We start from the raw sequence: 15,642 nt of genomic DNA on the forward strand, positions 1-15,642 counted from the left end.
TGCTGAAATCCTATGTATTGAATGAATAGAGAATCCTTTTGAATCGGGAAAATATTGTTTTTGAATCGAGAATCGCGTTGAATGAATCGGAAAAAATAAATTTTGAATCGAATCGTGACCCCAAGAATCGATATTGAATCGAATCGTGGGACACCCAAAGATTCACAGCCCTACTAAACACATCCGAAGTGTGATTCTTATTTATTCCGATTCTAAATTGATTCATAATTTTCAAGAATCAATTCGTTAAAAAATAAATAAATAAAGATTGTTTTAATTACATTTTTTTTTTAATTATCTCGGCCATCTCTCTGCTCACTCGCGCGTGTAGATGTCATATGTCTGCTGCCAACAAGAACTTTTGTAACCTGTATTGAAAAGTTTTTATCGTCATATGTTTACCCAAATAATATATTGCAGGAATCATGTTGAATCGATTCTGAATGGAATCGTCACCACCTATCTACCATTTAAATCTGAATTATTTGTCTTTTTTTATTTTATTTTTAAAACAGCTTTAATTTGACCAAAACTGCATATTTTTTTTAGATAATTTGCTACTATTTAGCGACACAGTCTTGTGGCGTCCAAGAACACTTTTCATTAAACCTCACTTTTGTTGTCCTACCCTCAGGTTGCTTCGAGTGCTGCATCAAATGTCTCGGCGGCGTGCCGTACGCCTCGCTGGTGGCCACCATCTTGTGCTTCTGCGGCGTGGCCCTCTTCTGCGGCTGTGGTCACGTGGCGCTCACGGGCACCGTCTCCATCCTGGAGAGTCACTTCTCCAAAGTGGCCAGCGATCACGCCATGCTGACCGACGTGTAAGTGCCAAATAGCTCATTCACATATACATGCATTGGGACACCTGCAGGAATGGAGACAAAGGTAGCATATGTTGAATGCTGAGTCATCGCTTCTGTCCGAGTTCATACCGAAGGTGTTTAATGGGGTGTAGGTCAGGGTTCTTTCACAGCCCAGTCATCTAAGTAGGCCATAATCAACCTGTGTATGCATGTATGTATGCATGTACTGTATGTATGTATACAGTATATGTATGTATATGTGTGTGTATGTATTAGGGTTGTACGGTATACTGGTACTAATAAAGTATCGCGGTACTAATCAATTGAAATCGGTACTATACCACCTTTGAAAAGTACCGGTACCGCTCTTTCATGTAGTGTGAGATTTTCTGTTAAAATAAAGCCAATATTGACATTTTTCATAGTTTCCTTTATTTGGAAAAGTGTCAAAATATCGATATACATTTTGGTACTAAATTATTGGTATCGGGAAAACCCTAGTATGTACTGTATATACAGTATGTATGCATACATGTATGTGTGTGTATGTATATGTGTATGTATGTATATAGATAAATGTGTATATGTGTGTGTGTATATATGTATCTATATGTATGTGTGTGTGTATATATGTATCTATATGTATGTGTATGTATGTATATATGTGTATGTATATACAAATGTGTGTGTGTGTGTATATATGTATATATATGTGTATGTATGTATGTGTATATATAGTATATATATATATATATATATATATATATATATATATATATATATATATATATATATATATATATGTATGTATCTATATGTATGTGTATATGTATACATATGTGTGTGCGTGTGTGTGTGTATATGTATATATCAGGGGCGCCGCTAGGGATTTTGGGCCCCATGAAAATAATCTTTACAGGGCCCCCTGTATTATAATTTAATCATCATAAGGGGCCTCTCTGGGGACCCCTCCATCATGGGCCCCTAGAATCCGTCTCCTTTACCCCCCCTTTTCGGCGCCCCTGGTATATATACATATATGTATGTATGTATGTGTACAAACCCCGTTTCCATATGAGTTGGGAAATTGTGTTAGATGTAAATATAAATGGAATACAATGATTTGCAAATCCTTTTCAACCCATATTCAGTTGAATATGCTACAAAGACAACATATTTGATGTTCAAACTGATAAAAAAAATTGTTTTGCTAATAATCATTAACTTTAGAAGTTGATGCTAGCAACACATGGCAAATAAGTTGGGAAAGGTGGCAATAAATACTGATAAAGTTGAGGAATGCTCATCAAACACTTATTTGGAACATCCCACAGGTGTGCAGGCTAATTGGGAACAGGTGGGTGCCATGATTGGGTATGAAAGTAGATTCCATGAAATGCTCAGTCATTCACAAACAAGGATGGGGCGAGGGTCACCACTTTGTCAACAAATGCGTGAGCAAATTGTTGAACAGTTTAAGAACAACCTTTCTCAACCAGCTATTGCAAGGAATTTAGGGATTTCACCATCTACGGTCCGTAATATCATCAAAGGGTTCAGAGAATCTGAAGAAATCACTGCACGTAAGCAGCTAAGCCCGTGACCTTCGATCCCTCAGGCTGTACTGCATCAACAAGCGACATCAGTGTGTAAAGGATATCACCACATGGGCTCAGGAACACTTCAGAAACCCACTGTCAGTAAATACAGTTGGTTGCTACATCTGTAAGTGCAAGTTAAAACTCTCCTATGCAAGGCGAAAACCGTTTATCAACAACACCCAGAAACGCTGTCGGCTTCGCTGGGCCTGAGCTCATCTAAGATGGACTGATACAAAGTGGAAAAGTGTTCTGTGGTCTGACGAGTCCACATTTCAAATTGTTTTTGAAAACTGTGGACGTCGTGTCCTCCGGACCAAAGAGGAAAAGAACCATCCGGATTGTTATAGGCGCAAAGTTGAAAAGCCAGCATCTGTGATGGTATGGGGGTGTATTAGTGCCCAAGACATGGGTAATTTACACATCTGTGAAGGTGCCATTAATGCTGAAAGGTACATACAGGTTTTGGAGCAACATATGTTGCCATCCAAGCAACGTTATCATGGACGCCCCTGCTTATTTCAGCGAGACAATGCCAAGCCACGTGTTACATCAATGTTGCTTCATAGTAAAAGAGTGCGGGTACTAGACTGGCCTGCCTGTAGTCCAGACCTGTCTCCCATTGAAAATGTGTGGCGCATTATGAAGCCTAAAATACCACAACGGAGACCCCCGGACTGTTGAACAACTTAAGCTGTACATCAAGCAAGAATGGGAAAGAATTCCACCTGAGAACCTTAAAAAATGTGTCTCCTCAGTTCCCAAACGTTTACTGAGTGTTGTTAAAAGGAAAGGCCATGTAACACAGTGGTGAACATGCCCTTTCCCAAATACTTTGGCACGTGTTGCAGCCATGAAATTCTCCGTTAATTATTATTTGCAAAAAAAAATAAAGTTTATGAGTTTGAACATCAAATATCTTGTCTTTGTAGTGCATTCAACTGAATATGGGTTGAAAAGGATTTGCAAATCATTGTATTTCGTTTATATTTACATCTAACACAATTTCCCAACTCATATGGAAACGGGGTTTGTACGTATAAATGAACCAACGCATTTTATGACGTAGGCCGAAATTGAGCTTCCCCTCCTTGAGAGACCAGTATCCGCCGCTGCGTTGAGTCGAATCGTCACCGCAAGGATTGGAAGTGAATCGCTGTTTCTAAGATTCATATCCCAAGTACCTTCCACTTTCTTGCCCTAAAAATGTTTACATTTCCAACTGAGTGGTGTTTTTGGAATGACTTTAGAACAAAACCGAGACCTCGGCCACCAAAAACAAAAAGGAGAAAGTGATTGACAAACCAAACAAAAATACTGCCTTATGGTGTTGGTCGGCCATGTTTTTTTGTTTACCTTTTTGTTGCCCTGAAGTGGGATATTGCCGACTTCCTAGCGTTCTTGAATGCACCATTACTCAAAAAGGACCTTCCGCAATCTGTCAATTAGAAGAACAGAATTGTCCAAAATGTCTTTGGAGGAATTAATAACTCTTTCTATTATTGACCGTACTGTATGATGTAATGTTCCAAAAAAAAAAGCCAAAATAATGGAGAACAACTTTTCTAATGACATCACGTTGGCTATTTTTAGCGCTCTGCGAACAGTCCAGTCCTAATAAGGAGCGCGTTTCAAACCTCCATTAGAGACTCGGCAATAAAAGAGGAATGACAAGAGCATGTTTTATGTAAGCACACTGATGAAGTGAGGAGGCCGCCTGCTGTCTCCAGAGATTGTCGTCATCATCATCATCATCATCACCAATGTCTCTCCATCACAACTTTTTCCATTTTAGAATCCAGCTGATGCAATATGTCATCTACGGCATCGCCTCCTTCTTCTTCCTGTACGGCATCATCCTGCTGGCCGAGGGCTTCTACACCACCAGCGCTGTCAAGGAGCTGCACAGCGAGTTCAAGACCACCATCTGTGGACGCTGCATCAGTGGAATGGTATTTTCAAAACAAGCATGATTGTTAGGGAGTGCAGAAAGACAGATAAACACTGGGAGGGTTATTATTATTATTATTATTATTATTCATGTTTTTATTAAGGGAACTACATAACTGTAAATGGAAGCTGACAAGCATAAACATGAATTGATATATTCCCTCAAATAAAAAATGCAAATGAATTACATTATGAGTTGATCTGGGCATAAGAATTTATTCCATGATAAATATTGACGTTGTTAGATTTAAACCAGTTGCCGAAAGAAACAAAACTTGAAAAATAAATATACCAATTTCCAAATCATTCCAATCACAGTTGGATGAAATATAGCAGACATGGGCTAATTAAGGCCCGGGGGCCACATTAATCTGGCCCGCCGGACATTCCCCCCCAATTTTTTTTAGATCTTTAAGATGGAAACTGTAGCTGCCATTATGATGTGCAGTGATGTTTTCAAATGACCGTAAGTCTTGAACTATTCAAAGTATTTCAGTGGTTGGAATCTGCGCTTTTGCATGATAAACTAGTTACTATGGTAATCTAAGTAGTTACTATGGTAATCTAAGTCACAGCAGCTCAGACGAGGCACCAAGCAGTGTGGGTGGGGAGCGTTTCCACAGAGTGTCTCCTGAGCGGCCAGCCTGAAATGCGGGTGTCAGGGACAGACGCGTAAGGAGATTTTTACAACAAAGTTCTAAAGCTTAGTGATATATCAGATGTATCAGATTGTAGGTGTTTTGGTTTTTTTACCCTTTGCGTTCATATTTTGCATTTTTGTTACGTTTTGCTTGATTGTAAAATATGTCGATCGAGAGGGGGTGTGAACTTCATATGTTGTCGATATTCAGTGTTTTATCGGCCATAGTTAATATTGTAAATCCCACATTGTACATTCTGGGTGTCTCCTTCAGTAAAATCAAATAATATTCCATTCCGTTTTTTAAGGCGGTCTGTCGTAACGTTTTTAGCATTCTATCAGACATTATTGTGAGGTATTGCATTAGTGTTCCTAAAAAAATCAGATATACAGACCCCCAGACACATTTATTTTTTCTAAATTTGGCCCCCTGAGTCAAAATAATTTGCCCAGGCCTGAAATATAGTATATTGTGATAGCTTCTCATATATGTATAAAACATGCATAACAACTTGATAATATTTAAACGCCAGTGGCGTGCGGTGAGGTTAATGTCTGGTGAGGCACTACATCATCACAGTCAGATTTACAAACATATGAACCCTAAATAGTATCTTATTCACCATGTGATTGGCAGCAGTTAACGGGTTATGTTTAAAAGCTCATACCAGCATTCTTTACACAACTGTAGCACACAAAAAAGCACATTTAATTAAAAAAACATTATTATGGTCTTACCTTTCTTGCTGGACATCCACAAAGCCAGCCTTTGCATGTGTACCACGCCGTTTGAAAAGAACGGGTCTTCTGTCCCGAAGTCAAAAGCAAACCTTTTAGCTTCGGCGTTGGTCTACCTTTAATTATTACCTCCTGCTTCGATTGAAAGTCCAGTTTAGAAAACTGTTTTATTTTACATATGTCATCCTCCATGTTTTTAATAAAAGTCCAGGCGAGAGGAAATAAACAATCGCTTGCAAACTTTTTTTTCTTTTGCGGCCGAGGAATGATCTCTGGGATCACTACCGCCCTCTAGCACCAGGAGCAGGGGTGCAAATTAACACTCGCCAGTCGCCATTTGCGAGCTATTTTTAGCTTTGGCGAGTAAAATATTTGCCTAACTTGCCACGCTGGCGAGTTGAAAAAGTGAGGTTCACAACAGCAATAATGCAGCGCTTACCGGTACCTAAAGCAACACGGAGATCATTATTTTACCAAGCACATATTTGTTGTGATGTCACGTTCGACGTTCCGTAGACTAGTTGCTAAGAGACGGCAGTTAGCTAGCCTAGTAGTTAGCTTAGAGCGCGCACTACAGGGATATCTCTCAGGCGACAGTCACAGAGTGTACCGGTAACGTTACTCGAGTCTTAATAGCTAACAATCATTCTTCCTAGCCTTAAGCCTATAAATCTTATCGTTATGTGGCGCTTCCTGAAACCCATAGCTAAAAAGGCACGGACGGAGGAGGAGGAGGAGGAGGAGGAGGAGGAGGAGGGGGGTCGCGATGCGAATGCTGCGAAACCCAAACCGACCAGCGCTGGAACTGGGGGGAGAAAGTTTCAGACGAAGTGGCTATACGACGATGCAGGGAAAAAACGCGACTGGCTGACTGTCAAGAACAACATCATGTTTTGCACTGTGTGCACAACTTTTGGAAAGGACAAAAAAAGTCAGGCGAGTCACTTTGTTGTGGGCTGCTCCTCGATGAAAGTTGAAAGTATAATATCACATGAAGGCACTCGCAACCACGACAAAAATATGAAAATAAAGCAAGCCAAGTCTGCCCCACTCCATGAAGCGCCCTCGGTGCAAGTTCTCACTAAACTCTCGGACGTAAACACCCAGAAGATGAAGCTTCTTTTCCGAAATGCGCACGCCATCGCCAAGAAAGGTCGACCCATCACCGACTACGTCTGGCAATGCAGGTAATTGTTAGCTGTGTCCTGTGTTTATATTTACATTACAAATGCCATGGATGTAAAGTGACACACACGGGGAGGGGCGGTGAAGTTCTGAGACGTTAATTTTTTCTATATATGTTAATCTGATGTTCTTTCATTAATGTTCTTTCATTATTTATATCCAGACAATGTTGGCAACAGATTTAATATTTTTTTCCTATATTTTTTGTAGCAAGCAGTTCACGGTCAATCAGACTTGCATATTACTTTTATTTTATTGAATGCAGATATTTTTTAATGTTTAAATGTAAAAAAATTAATGTAAATATCCAGACAATGTTGAAAAATATTTAACTATTTCTTTATTCTTTGTAGCAATCAATGCACTGTAAAACTTGTATATTACTTAAATTTTATTGAATACAGATCTTTTAAAATCTTATCTGCACTGCATCATGCGTCCTGCTTCTAGTTTCATAGGATAGTAAAAAAAAGAATCTATATACTCTATATACTATACTGTGGCCCCTGGTTGGTTGTAGAATTGGTTTTAATGTGACGTGAACACTTCTACATGGCGGAATACAATGGTAAAGGAAATAGTTTGTTTTGGCATTTGGCGAGTAAAAAATATGGTTGGCGAGTATGTTTTTTCACCTACTAGCCACTTGGCGAGTTGGTCAAAAAGTTAGTTTGCACCCCTGACCAGGAGGCCGGATTACTGCGAGCCTCAACCAGTACGTCTTTTGCAGCAGATTTATGAATGCTCAGCACAAGAAATACGTTACACACATACAGTCTTTGACAAAATACACTGTACATTATATACCTCAGCTAACTAAACTATGCCATAGTTTAGTTAGCTGATATAATTCATATAGCAATACAGTCTCACTGCACAGCAGCTCAGCAGTTAGCCGAGTCATTGTGCACAATCCATGTTGAGGCCCAAATCAGTGACGTGCCTCAACTGGCTGCTGATCACCGCACCGTCTCTTCTCAGTATTTGAACGGCAAATGTGAAAATAAAAATAAAAATAATCTAAAACTGGTGAAGTTAAATGGAAAATAACTTTAGTATAATCACTGGATACATATAACAATTTAATTAATTGTTTTTTCTTTTTACATTTTTTTTCTTTCCATGATGGCAGGTGAGGCCCCGCCTCCCCTGCCTCTAGTGACTGCACGCCACTGTTAAACGCGATATGAGTATCAAAAGCATTGACCAGTAAATGTACATTTTTTATGATTTCATTAGAAAAGGGGAATGGGGGCTGGAGCCTATCCCAGCTGCACTCAGACGGAAGGCAGGAAAACATTTAAATCTCAGACCATTGTTAGCTTTTTTTAAATTTGGATTTATTTTCTTTATCAGTAATTATTGGATCATTAAATTAAATAAATATGTTGTGTTTTTCTTTTTAATATTTTATTAAAATGTAACCATTAAATCTATAAAAAAAAATGTAATTGTTTACTTTCTTAAATCTTTTTAACTTTAATAATATTGTATATTAAAAAAAAATAACATAAGTACATGTATTAATGTCCTAAATAGCTGGGTTGCAATCATGTGACACACATCCGGGTTTCAGGCGAAGGTCTAGAGTCCCATTAGGCTTCTGTTTATTCACCTGATTCAGTGCAGATTTGGGCGTATTTTGAAAGGTTTAGAGCAGGGGTCCCCAAACTACGGCCCGCGGGCCGGATCCGGCCCCCCAGCATCCAAAATCCGTCCCTCGGGAAGTCCCAAGTTAAAAATAAAAGTACTTTTTTTTTTAATTTAATTAATTTATTTTTTTTTAAATTTGATCTTTCCTTTTTAATCCATTTTATACCGCTTGTTACTCTCGGTGTCTCCTAGCCGCTCAGGCAAATCATATTGTCTAAAAATGAATTTTCCATCGATAACGTGACAATGTTAAAATGTTGATGAACATCAATGTTAATTGATGTTAAATGACAAAATGGATTAACTCGTTGGAATATAAAGACAATGTATATATATATATATATATATATATATATATATATATATATATATATATATATATATATATATATATATATATATATATATATATATATATATATATATATATATATATATATATATATATATATACAGCCCGGCCCCCGGCCAATTTTTTTTAAACCAATGCGGCCCCCGAGTCAAAAAGTTTGGAGACCCCTGGTTTAGAGGCAAATATAAAAGCGATCATGAAAAAAATATTGAAAATGGGATGGAGTGGATTTTTATAGTCTTAAGAAAAATATATTTTTTAATGATATCATCACTAAGAGGTTACTGCTCGCTACGACCTGACTTCATTTGACACTCACGGTATTTAAAGAAGAAAAGATTGGGGGCACATCATGTCTTTACATCTGACGGGTCGACAAATTAAACATTAATCAGTGAAAAAAAAACTTGGATTTATTCGTACATCGCTAAGTAACGTATGTGATTGACATAATGAGTGCCGTGCTGCTGCGATCGTGACGCTAATGAGAAAAAGTATACGTTTGCAGTTGATTTCCTGCTACACATATTAGTCTCATCTACAATTCATGTCTGCAGTTGTTTTTATGCTGTGAAGTTCATATTTTGTCTCATTATTTAGCTATAAATGTCCCTGTTGTTCAACACAAATCTTTCTTAGCAACATCAAGATTCAGTACATGCTGTTGAGCCTACGAGAGATGTATTCATCTAGTTTATTAATACTATTAAGGATATTTTCTTGATGCTAACAAATAGCACCAAAGACGTTATAATATGGTCATCCGTGTTGAATAAAGCTCTTGGCTTTCCTGCACAACGACAACTAAACTTTTAGTTTCTGTTAGGAAAATGGACAGCAAAAATACGGTGGATTGGACCAACAATCACAATGTTTACTACTCGGACTTAACATGACGTTAGTTTATTTGCACAAGCAGGTCTTCGTAGTTATATTTAGGCATGGCGACTACAAAAGAACTTAACACTTGTCCTTTTTTTTTTACATTTACTGCATTTTTCGGAGTATAAGTCGCACCGGAGTATAAGTCGCACCTGCCGAAAATGCATAATAAAGAAGGAAAAAAACATATATAAGTCACACTGGAGTATAAGTCACATTTTTGGGGGAAATTTATTTAATAAAACCCAACACCAAGAATAGACATTTGAAAGGCAATTTAAAATAAATAAAGAATAGTGAACAACAGGCTGAATAAGTGTACGTTATATGACTCATAAATAACCAACTGAGAACGTGCCTGGTATGTTAACGTAACATATTATGGTAAGAGTCATTCAAATAACTATAACATATAGAACATGCTATACGTTTACCAAACAATCTGTCACTCCTAATCGCTAAATCCCATGAAATCTAGTCTCTTACGTGAATGAGCTAAATAATATTATTTGATATTTTACGGTAATGTGTTAATAATTTCACACATAAGTCGCTCCTGAGTATAAGTCGCACCCCCAGCCAAACTATGAAAAAAACTGCGACTTATAGTCCGAATAATACGGTAGTTCTGCTCTCAAACACTGCTAATGAATTGGAGAATAAACTCGATTGCGTCACAGAAAGTTTTTCAAAGAAATCAAATGTTCAAACAAACATTTTGCAAAGTGATCACTGCAGACACAAGCAAGATGATGAAAGTGATATTTTTAAGAGCCCTTTCCTTCGACACACTTTCGTTTCCCCCTGACTTTATTACCTTTAAGAACCACTTCTTTCGGGACTATATGAAAGCTCTTTCCTATCTCTCTATTTGAACGACTGGAACACCCAAGAACGGAACAGCAATACAACATTTTCTGCTCAAACTCTACACTCACTCTCACTTGTTTTAATGCTAGGGTCAAGCTACTCGATCATTGTGTCAATCATAGAAAAAAGGATGTGACGTCATATGCAACCCAGCAATATGTAAAAAGTTATAAATGCATATGTTAGGTTTATGGTGACAGACCAGGCAGAGCTTTTCTCTCCATCACTCACACACACACATACTGTTCATTATACCACAATGGTATCTGGAAACAGGCGATAATTAATTGGAGAGGCTTTTATTTCCAAAATGTGAACATTTATTATATGAAACAAGTTTGTTTTACTTGAAAGTTACCTAATTCTTTGGAAGTGATTTGGGGTGCAAAGTGGAAAGACAAGTGTAGCCTATTGATAACACAGCAGCAACAGAACCAATGTTGTAATTGTGCTTCATCAGGTGGTTGCCTACAGCCACACGTGTTAGTGCTATTTTTTGGGACTGTGAAAGTAGTGGCACACAAATAAAAATACAAAAAATAAACATAACCAAACCAAATCTTAGATATGTGTAGATCATGGGTGTCAAACTCATTTTAGATTGGGGGCCACATGGAGAAAAATCTACTCCCAAGTGGGCCGGACTGGTAAAATCAGAGCACAATAACTTAAAAATAAAGACAACTTCAGATTATTTTCTTTGTTTAAAAATAAAACAAGCACATACTGAAATTGTACAAATCATAATGTTTTTGTTTTTTTACACTTGCATGTTGCGGTTAATAGTATTTCATCTTTATTTGTCGTTATTTATATTTTCTGAATAAATTATGTGATAATGTTCATCAGTCAACTCATTGGTGTTAATTTTCAATCTATCAAGTTAAAAAAATTGTATCAAAATCAAATTAAGTATGTTATTTATGTAGTTTGATCATTTTCCTCGACTGGTGCACTAACATCATGTGGTTTATTTTGTACATATGTAGCATCATCTACAAAGATACAAAGAATTGCTATTGCGACATCCAGTGGACACATTTAGAACAGCAGTTTCTTTCATTCAAAAATGTCACGTTAATTTTTATACTTAGCCAACTCATCCCGTGGGCCGGAAAAAACCTGTTCGCGGGCCTGATCCGGCCCTCGGGCCGTACGTTTGATACTACCCGGTGTAGATAGAGCCTAACAAATGTATTATCTTGTGTCCTCAGTTTGTGTTCCTCACTTACATTCTGGGCGTGGCCTGGCTGGGCGTGTTCGGCTTCTCCGCCGTGCCCGTCTTCCTCTTCTACAACATGTGGTCCACCTGCGCCACCATGAAGTTGCCCACCGCCAACCTCACTGACATCGACTCCATCTGCGTGGACGTGCGTCAGTACGGTGAGAGACTTCAGTTCAGTTTCAGTTTATTTCGAACATGCATACAATACATGTATTTCCATATTTCCAGTCGTTTCATTACAGCACGTCCGAAAAGGAAAAGGAGTAGGAAGAAGCGGAGCTTATTTAATCCTACCCCTTTCCATTCCATAGCAGTTTTATCCCATTTCCTTGTTCTCTGTAACATAACAGTGAACAAATAAATAATAAATAAATAATATACCATAATGAGTAACCAAATATTGGTAACATTTTAGTATGGGGAACATATTCACCATTAATTAGTTGCTTATTAACATGCAAATTGGTAACAAATTGGCTCTTAATTAGTCCTTATTAAGTACTTATTAATGCCTTATTCTGCATGGGCTTATTATACAAATAGTAAGCCAATAACTAAGAGTCTTCCCTCAATAACCTCAGAATTATTGCTTATTAGTAACCCTAACCCTAACACTTATATGTTCCCCTAGTGTCCAAATAACTCTAAATGAAGTCAGTAACACTCTGATATGGGGAACATATTCACCATTAATTAGTTGCTTATTAACATAATATGTTACCTATACTAAAGTGTTACCCAAATATGAAATAAATGAATAATCTTTGTCTTAATTAAAAAAAAAAAAAGGGTTCAAGATTTTCATCCTAATTCTTGTTCTGTGTACTCTGTGAACACTTTTAGTTTGAACAGTCTCTTAAACTGAATCATATTGGTGCTTTGTTTGATTTCTTTGCTTAATCCATTCCATAATTTAATTCCACATACTGATATGCTAAAGGTTTTAAGTGTTGTACGTGCATACACATGTTTTAAATTATATTTTTCTCTAAGGTTTTATTTCTCCTCTTTTGTTGAGAAGAATTGTTGTACATTCTTAGGTAGCAGATTATAGTTTGCGTTGTACATCATTTTAGCTTTTTGCAAATGCACCAAATAGTTGAATTTCAATATTTGTGATTCAATAAATAAAGGGTTTGTATGTTCTCTAGATAGATGGATAGATAGTACTTTGATTCCTTCAGGAGAGTTCCCTCAGGAAAATAAAAATTCCAGCAGTGTACAGAATTGAGATCGAATTTAAAAAGTAAAAAGTAAGTAATGGGGGTATAAATGGACAAAAAATTGAAAATATAACAAGAATAAAAATAAAAAGCAACAATAAGAATAAAAATATAGCAGTAAAAATAAGAATATAACAAGATAAACTAGGCAGTAGTGGCCATGTTATGAAAATGTATTGCACTGTTAATTGCACTGTTTTTTGTTGCAGTTGCATATCCAACATTATGTATTATTTCTAATTGATCTTTTTTGTAACACAGATAGTGAATGAAGCGCACATTTGTAGTTGTTTCCCAAAATTTCTGCACAATACCTCAGATATGGTAACACTAGTGAGCAGTAGAGAACATGAAGTGATTTTTGGTCCAGAACATGTTTTGCTTTGTTCATTATTGACGTGTTTCTTGCTACTTTATGTTGTATATTTTTTACATGAGATTTCCAATTCATTTTATCATCTATTGTTACACCCAAAAATGTTACCCTTTCAATTAGAGAAATTATTATCAGAAATTATCGGTATCATTATTTTTTATTATCAGTATCGTTTTTTTTAAATTTTATTTATTTATTTATTTTTATTAAATCAACATAAAAAACACAAGATGCACTTACAATTAGTGCACCAACCCAAAAAACCTCCCTCCCCCATTCACACAAAAGGGTTGTTTCTTTCTGTTATTAATATTCTGTTTCCTACATTATATATCAATACAGTCTACAAGGGATACAGTCCGTAAGCACACATGATTGTGCGTGCTGCTGGTCCACTAATAGTACTAACCTTTAACAGTTAATTTGACTCATTTTCATTAATTACTAGTTTCTTTGTAACTGTTTTTATATTGTTTTACTTTCTTTTTTATTCAAGAAAATGTTTTTAATTTATTTATCTTATTTTATTTTATTAATTTAAATAAAAAAGGACCTTATCTTCACCATACCTGGTTGTCCAAATTAGGCATAATAATGTGTTAATTACCCGACTGTATATATCAGTATTGGTTGATATCGGTATTGGTTGATATCGGTATCGGTAATTAAAGAGTCGGACAATATCGAAATATCGGGTATCGGCAAAAAGCCATTATCGGACATCCCTACTTTCAATGTCTACTCCGTCTATTTGTACGCACAAAGTCCCATTCCAGCACTCTTTGGACAAAACAAATGTGTTTGAATTCAAACTGTCCCGTCTGCAGGAATCATCCCGTGGAACGCCACGCCAGGAAAGGCCTGCGGATCGACGCTCGGCGACATCTGCAACACCAGCGAGGTGAGACGCCATCGGCGTCGTCGATGTAGCGATACGTTTATTTTGGCGTGAACGTTTTGTGGTTGATGTTTCTGCAGTTCTACCTGTCTTATCACTTGTACATCGTAGCCTGCGCTGGAGCCGGAGCTACAGTCATCGCTCTGGTAAGACAACGCCAACGCACTTCATGAATGTCGTGTGTCCATTCCAGCAAACCATCGCTACTTCGCTGCACACGACCCCAGACTAAAAGTATGTCTTCTCACCACAATGTAGCAGGAGCATAAGCAAATATGGCTAACATGCTAAAAGTGCCCAAAGGCAGGTATGTAGATCTCTGCTAGTTGAGAACAGTAAACTCCAAAATGCAAAAAGACCTTCTAAATCAGGGGTGTCAAACATACGGCCCGTGGGCCGGATCAGGCCCGCGAACAGGTTTTTATGCGGCCCGCGAGATGAGTTTGCCAAGTATAAAAGGCGGGGTACACCCTGGGACAAGTCCCCACCTCATCGCAGAATTTGAAGTGTTTTGTCAAAATTACTATTTGTGATTAGTACATTTTCAGAATGTGTTTGTTCTATTTTTGGCCAAAGTAAAACAAAGAAAACAGTCTGAAGTCGTCTTTGTTTTTAAGTTTTAATGCCATGATTTTACCAACCGGCCAACCTGGGAATAGATTTCCCTCCATGTAGCCCCTGAGCTAAAATGAGTTTGACACCTCTGTTCTAGATGTATTTTCCCCATTTTTACAAGTTTTATTAACAATTTTAGTCGGTAATATTGCAACACAACCATGCAAAAATGTTGTATTTGTCTCGTAAAAAGTCTTACAATAAAGTTAGTAAATTACTTCAATCAAGTTGTAATGTTACAATAAGCTTTTTTTTTTTTTAAAGTTGCATCTTGTTTATTTAAAAACACATTAGAAAAAATATTTTAAAATGATTTGGTTTTAATGTAACGAGAAAAAAAAACGTAGTTTAAAGGAATAAAAGGTTTCTGACAAAAAACGTGTCTAAAAGGAAACTGCACTTTTGAGGGGAATTTTGTTTATCATTCACAGTTCTTATGTAAGAGAAGATTTTTTTAATGCATTTTAATTATTAAATAAAAAAGAGTAAAGGTGAGTTGCTGTATTCTGCTTATAAAGCCCTTAAAAACACATCCAAACACCTCCATTAAGGTTTTATACACATGATGTAAGTTTATACTGTATGTAATGTAGTAACAGGCACATTTATAATAACATTTAATATTTATGTAATT

General features: G+C 36.9%; 1 protein-coding gene across 3 annotated transcripts in view; it reads left to right on the top strand.

Moving 5' to 3' along the window:
- The window catches only part of gpm6bb (glycoprotein M6Bb), a 105,802-nt gene that overhangs the window by 79,323 nt on the left and 10,837 nt on the right, over nt 1-15,642 (top strand). For all 3 annotated transcript variants that reach the window (XM_062069127.1, XM_062069128.1, XM_062069129.1), the window contains exons 2-6: nt 635-821; nt 4,197-4,353; nt 11,886-12,054; nt 14,323-14,396; nt 14,474-14,539. In XM_062069127.1, the coding sequence (XP_061925111.1) occupies nt 635-821; nt 4,197-4,353; nt 11,886-12,054; nt 14,323-14,396; nt 14,474-14,539 (653 nt within the window). The remainder of the gene's footprint in view (nt 1-634; nt 822-4,196; nt 4,354-11,885; nt 12,055-14,322; nt 14,397-14,473; nt 14,540-15,642) is intronic.

Source organism: Entelurus aequoreus, linkage group LG14, assembly GCF_033978785.1.
Source record: "Entelurus aequoreus isolate RoL-2023_Sb linkage group LG14, RoL_Eaeq_v1.1, whole genome shotgun sequence".
NCBI lineage: Eukaryota > Metazoa > Chordata > Actinopteri > Syngnathiformes > Syngnathidae > Entelurus > Entelurus aequoreus.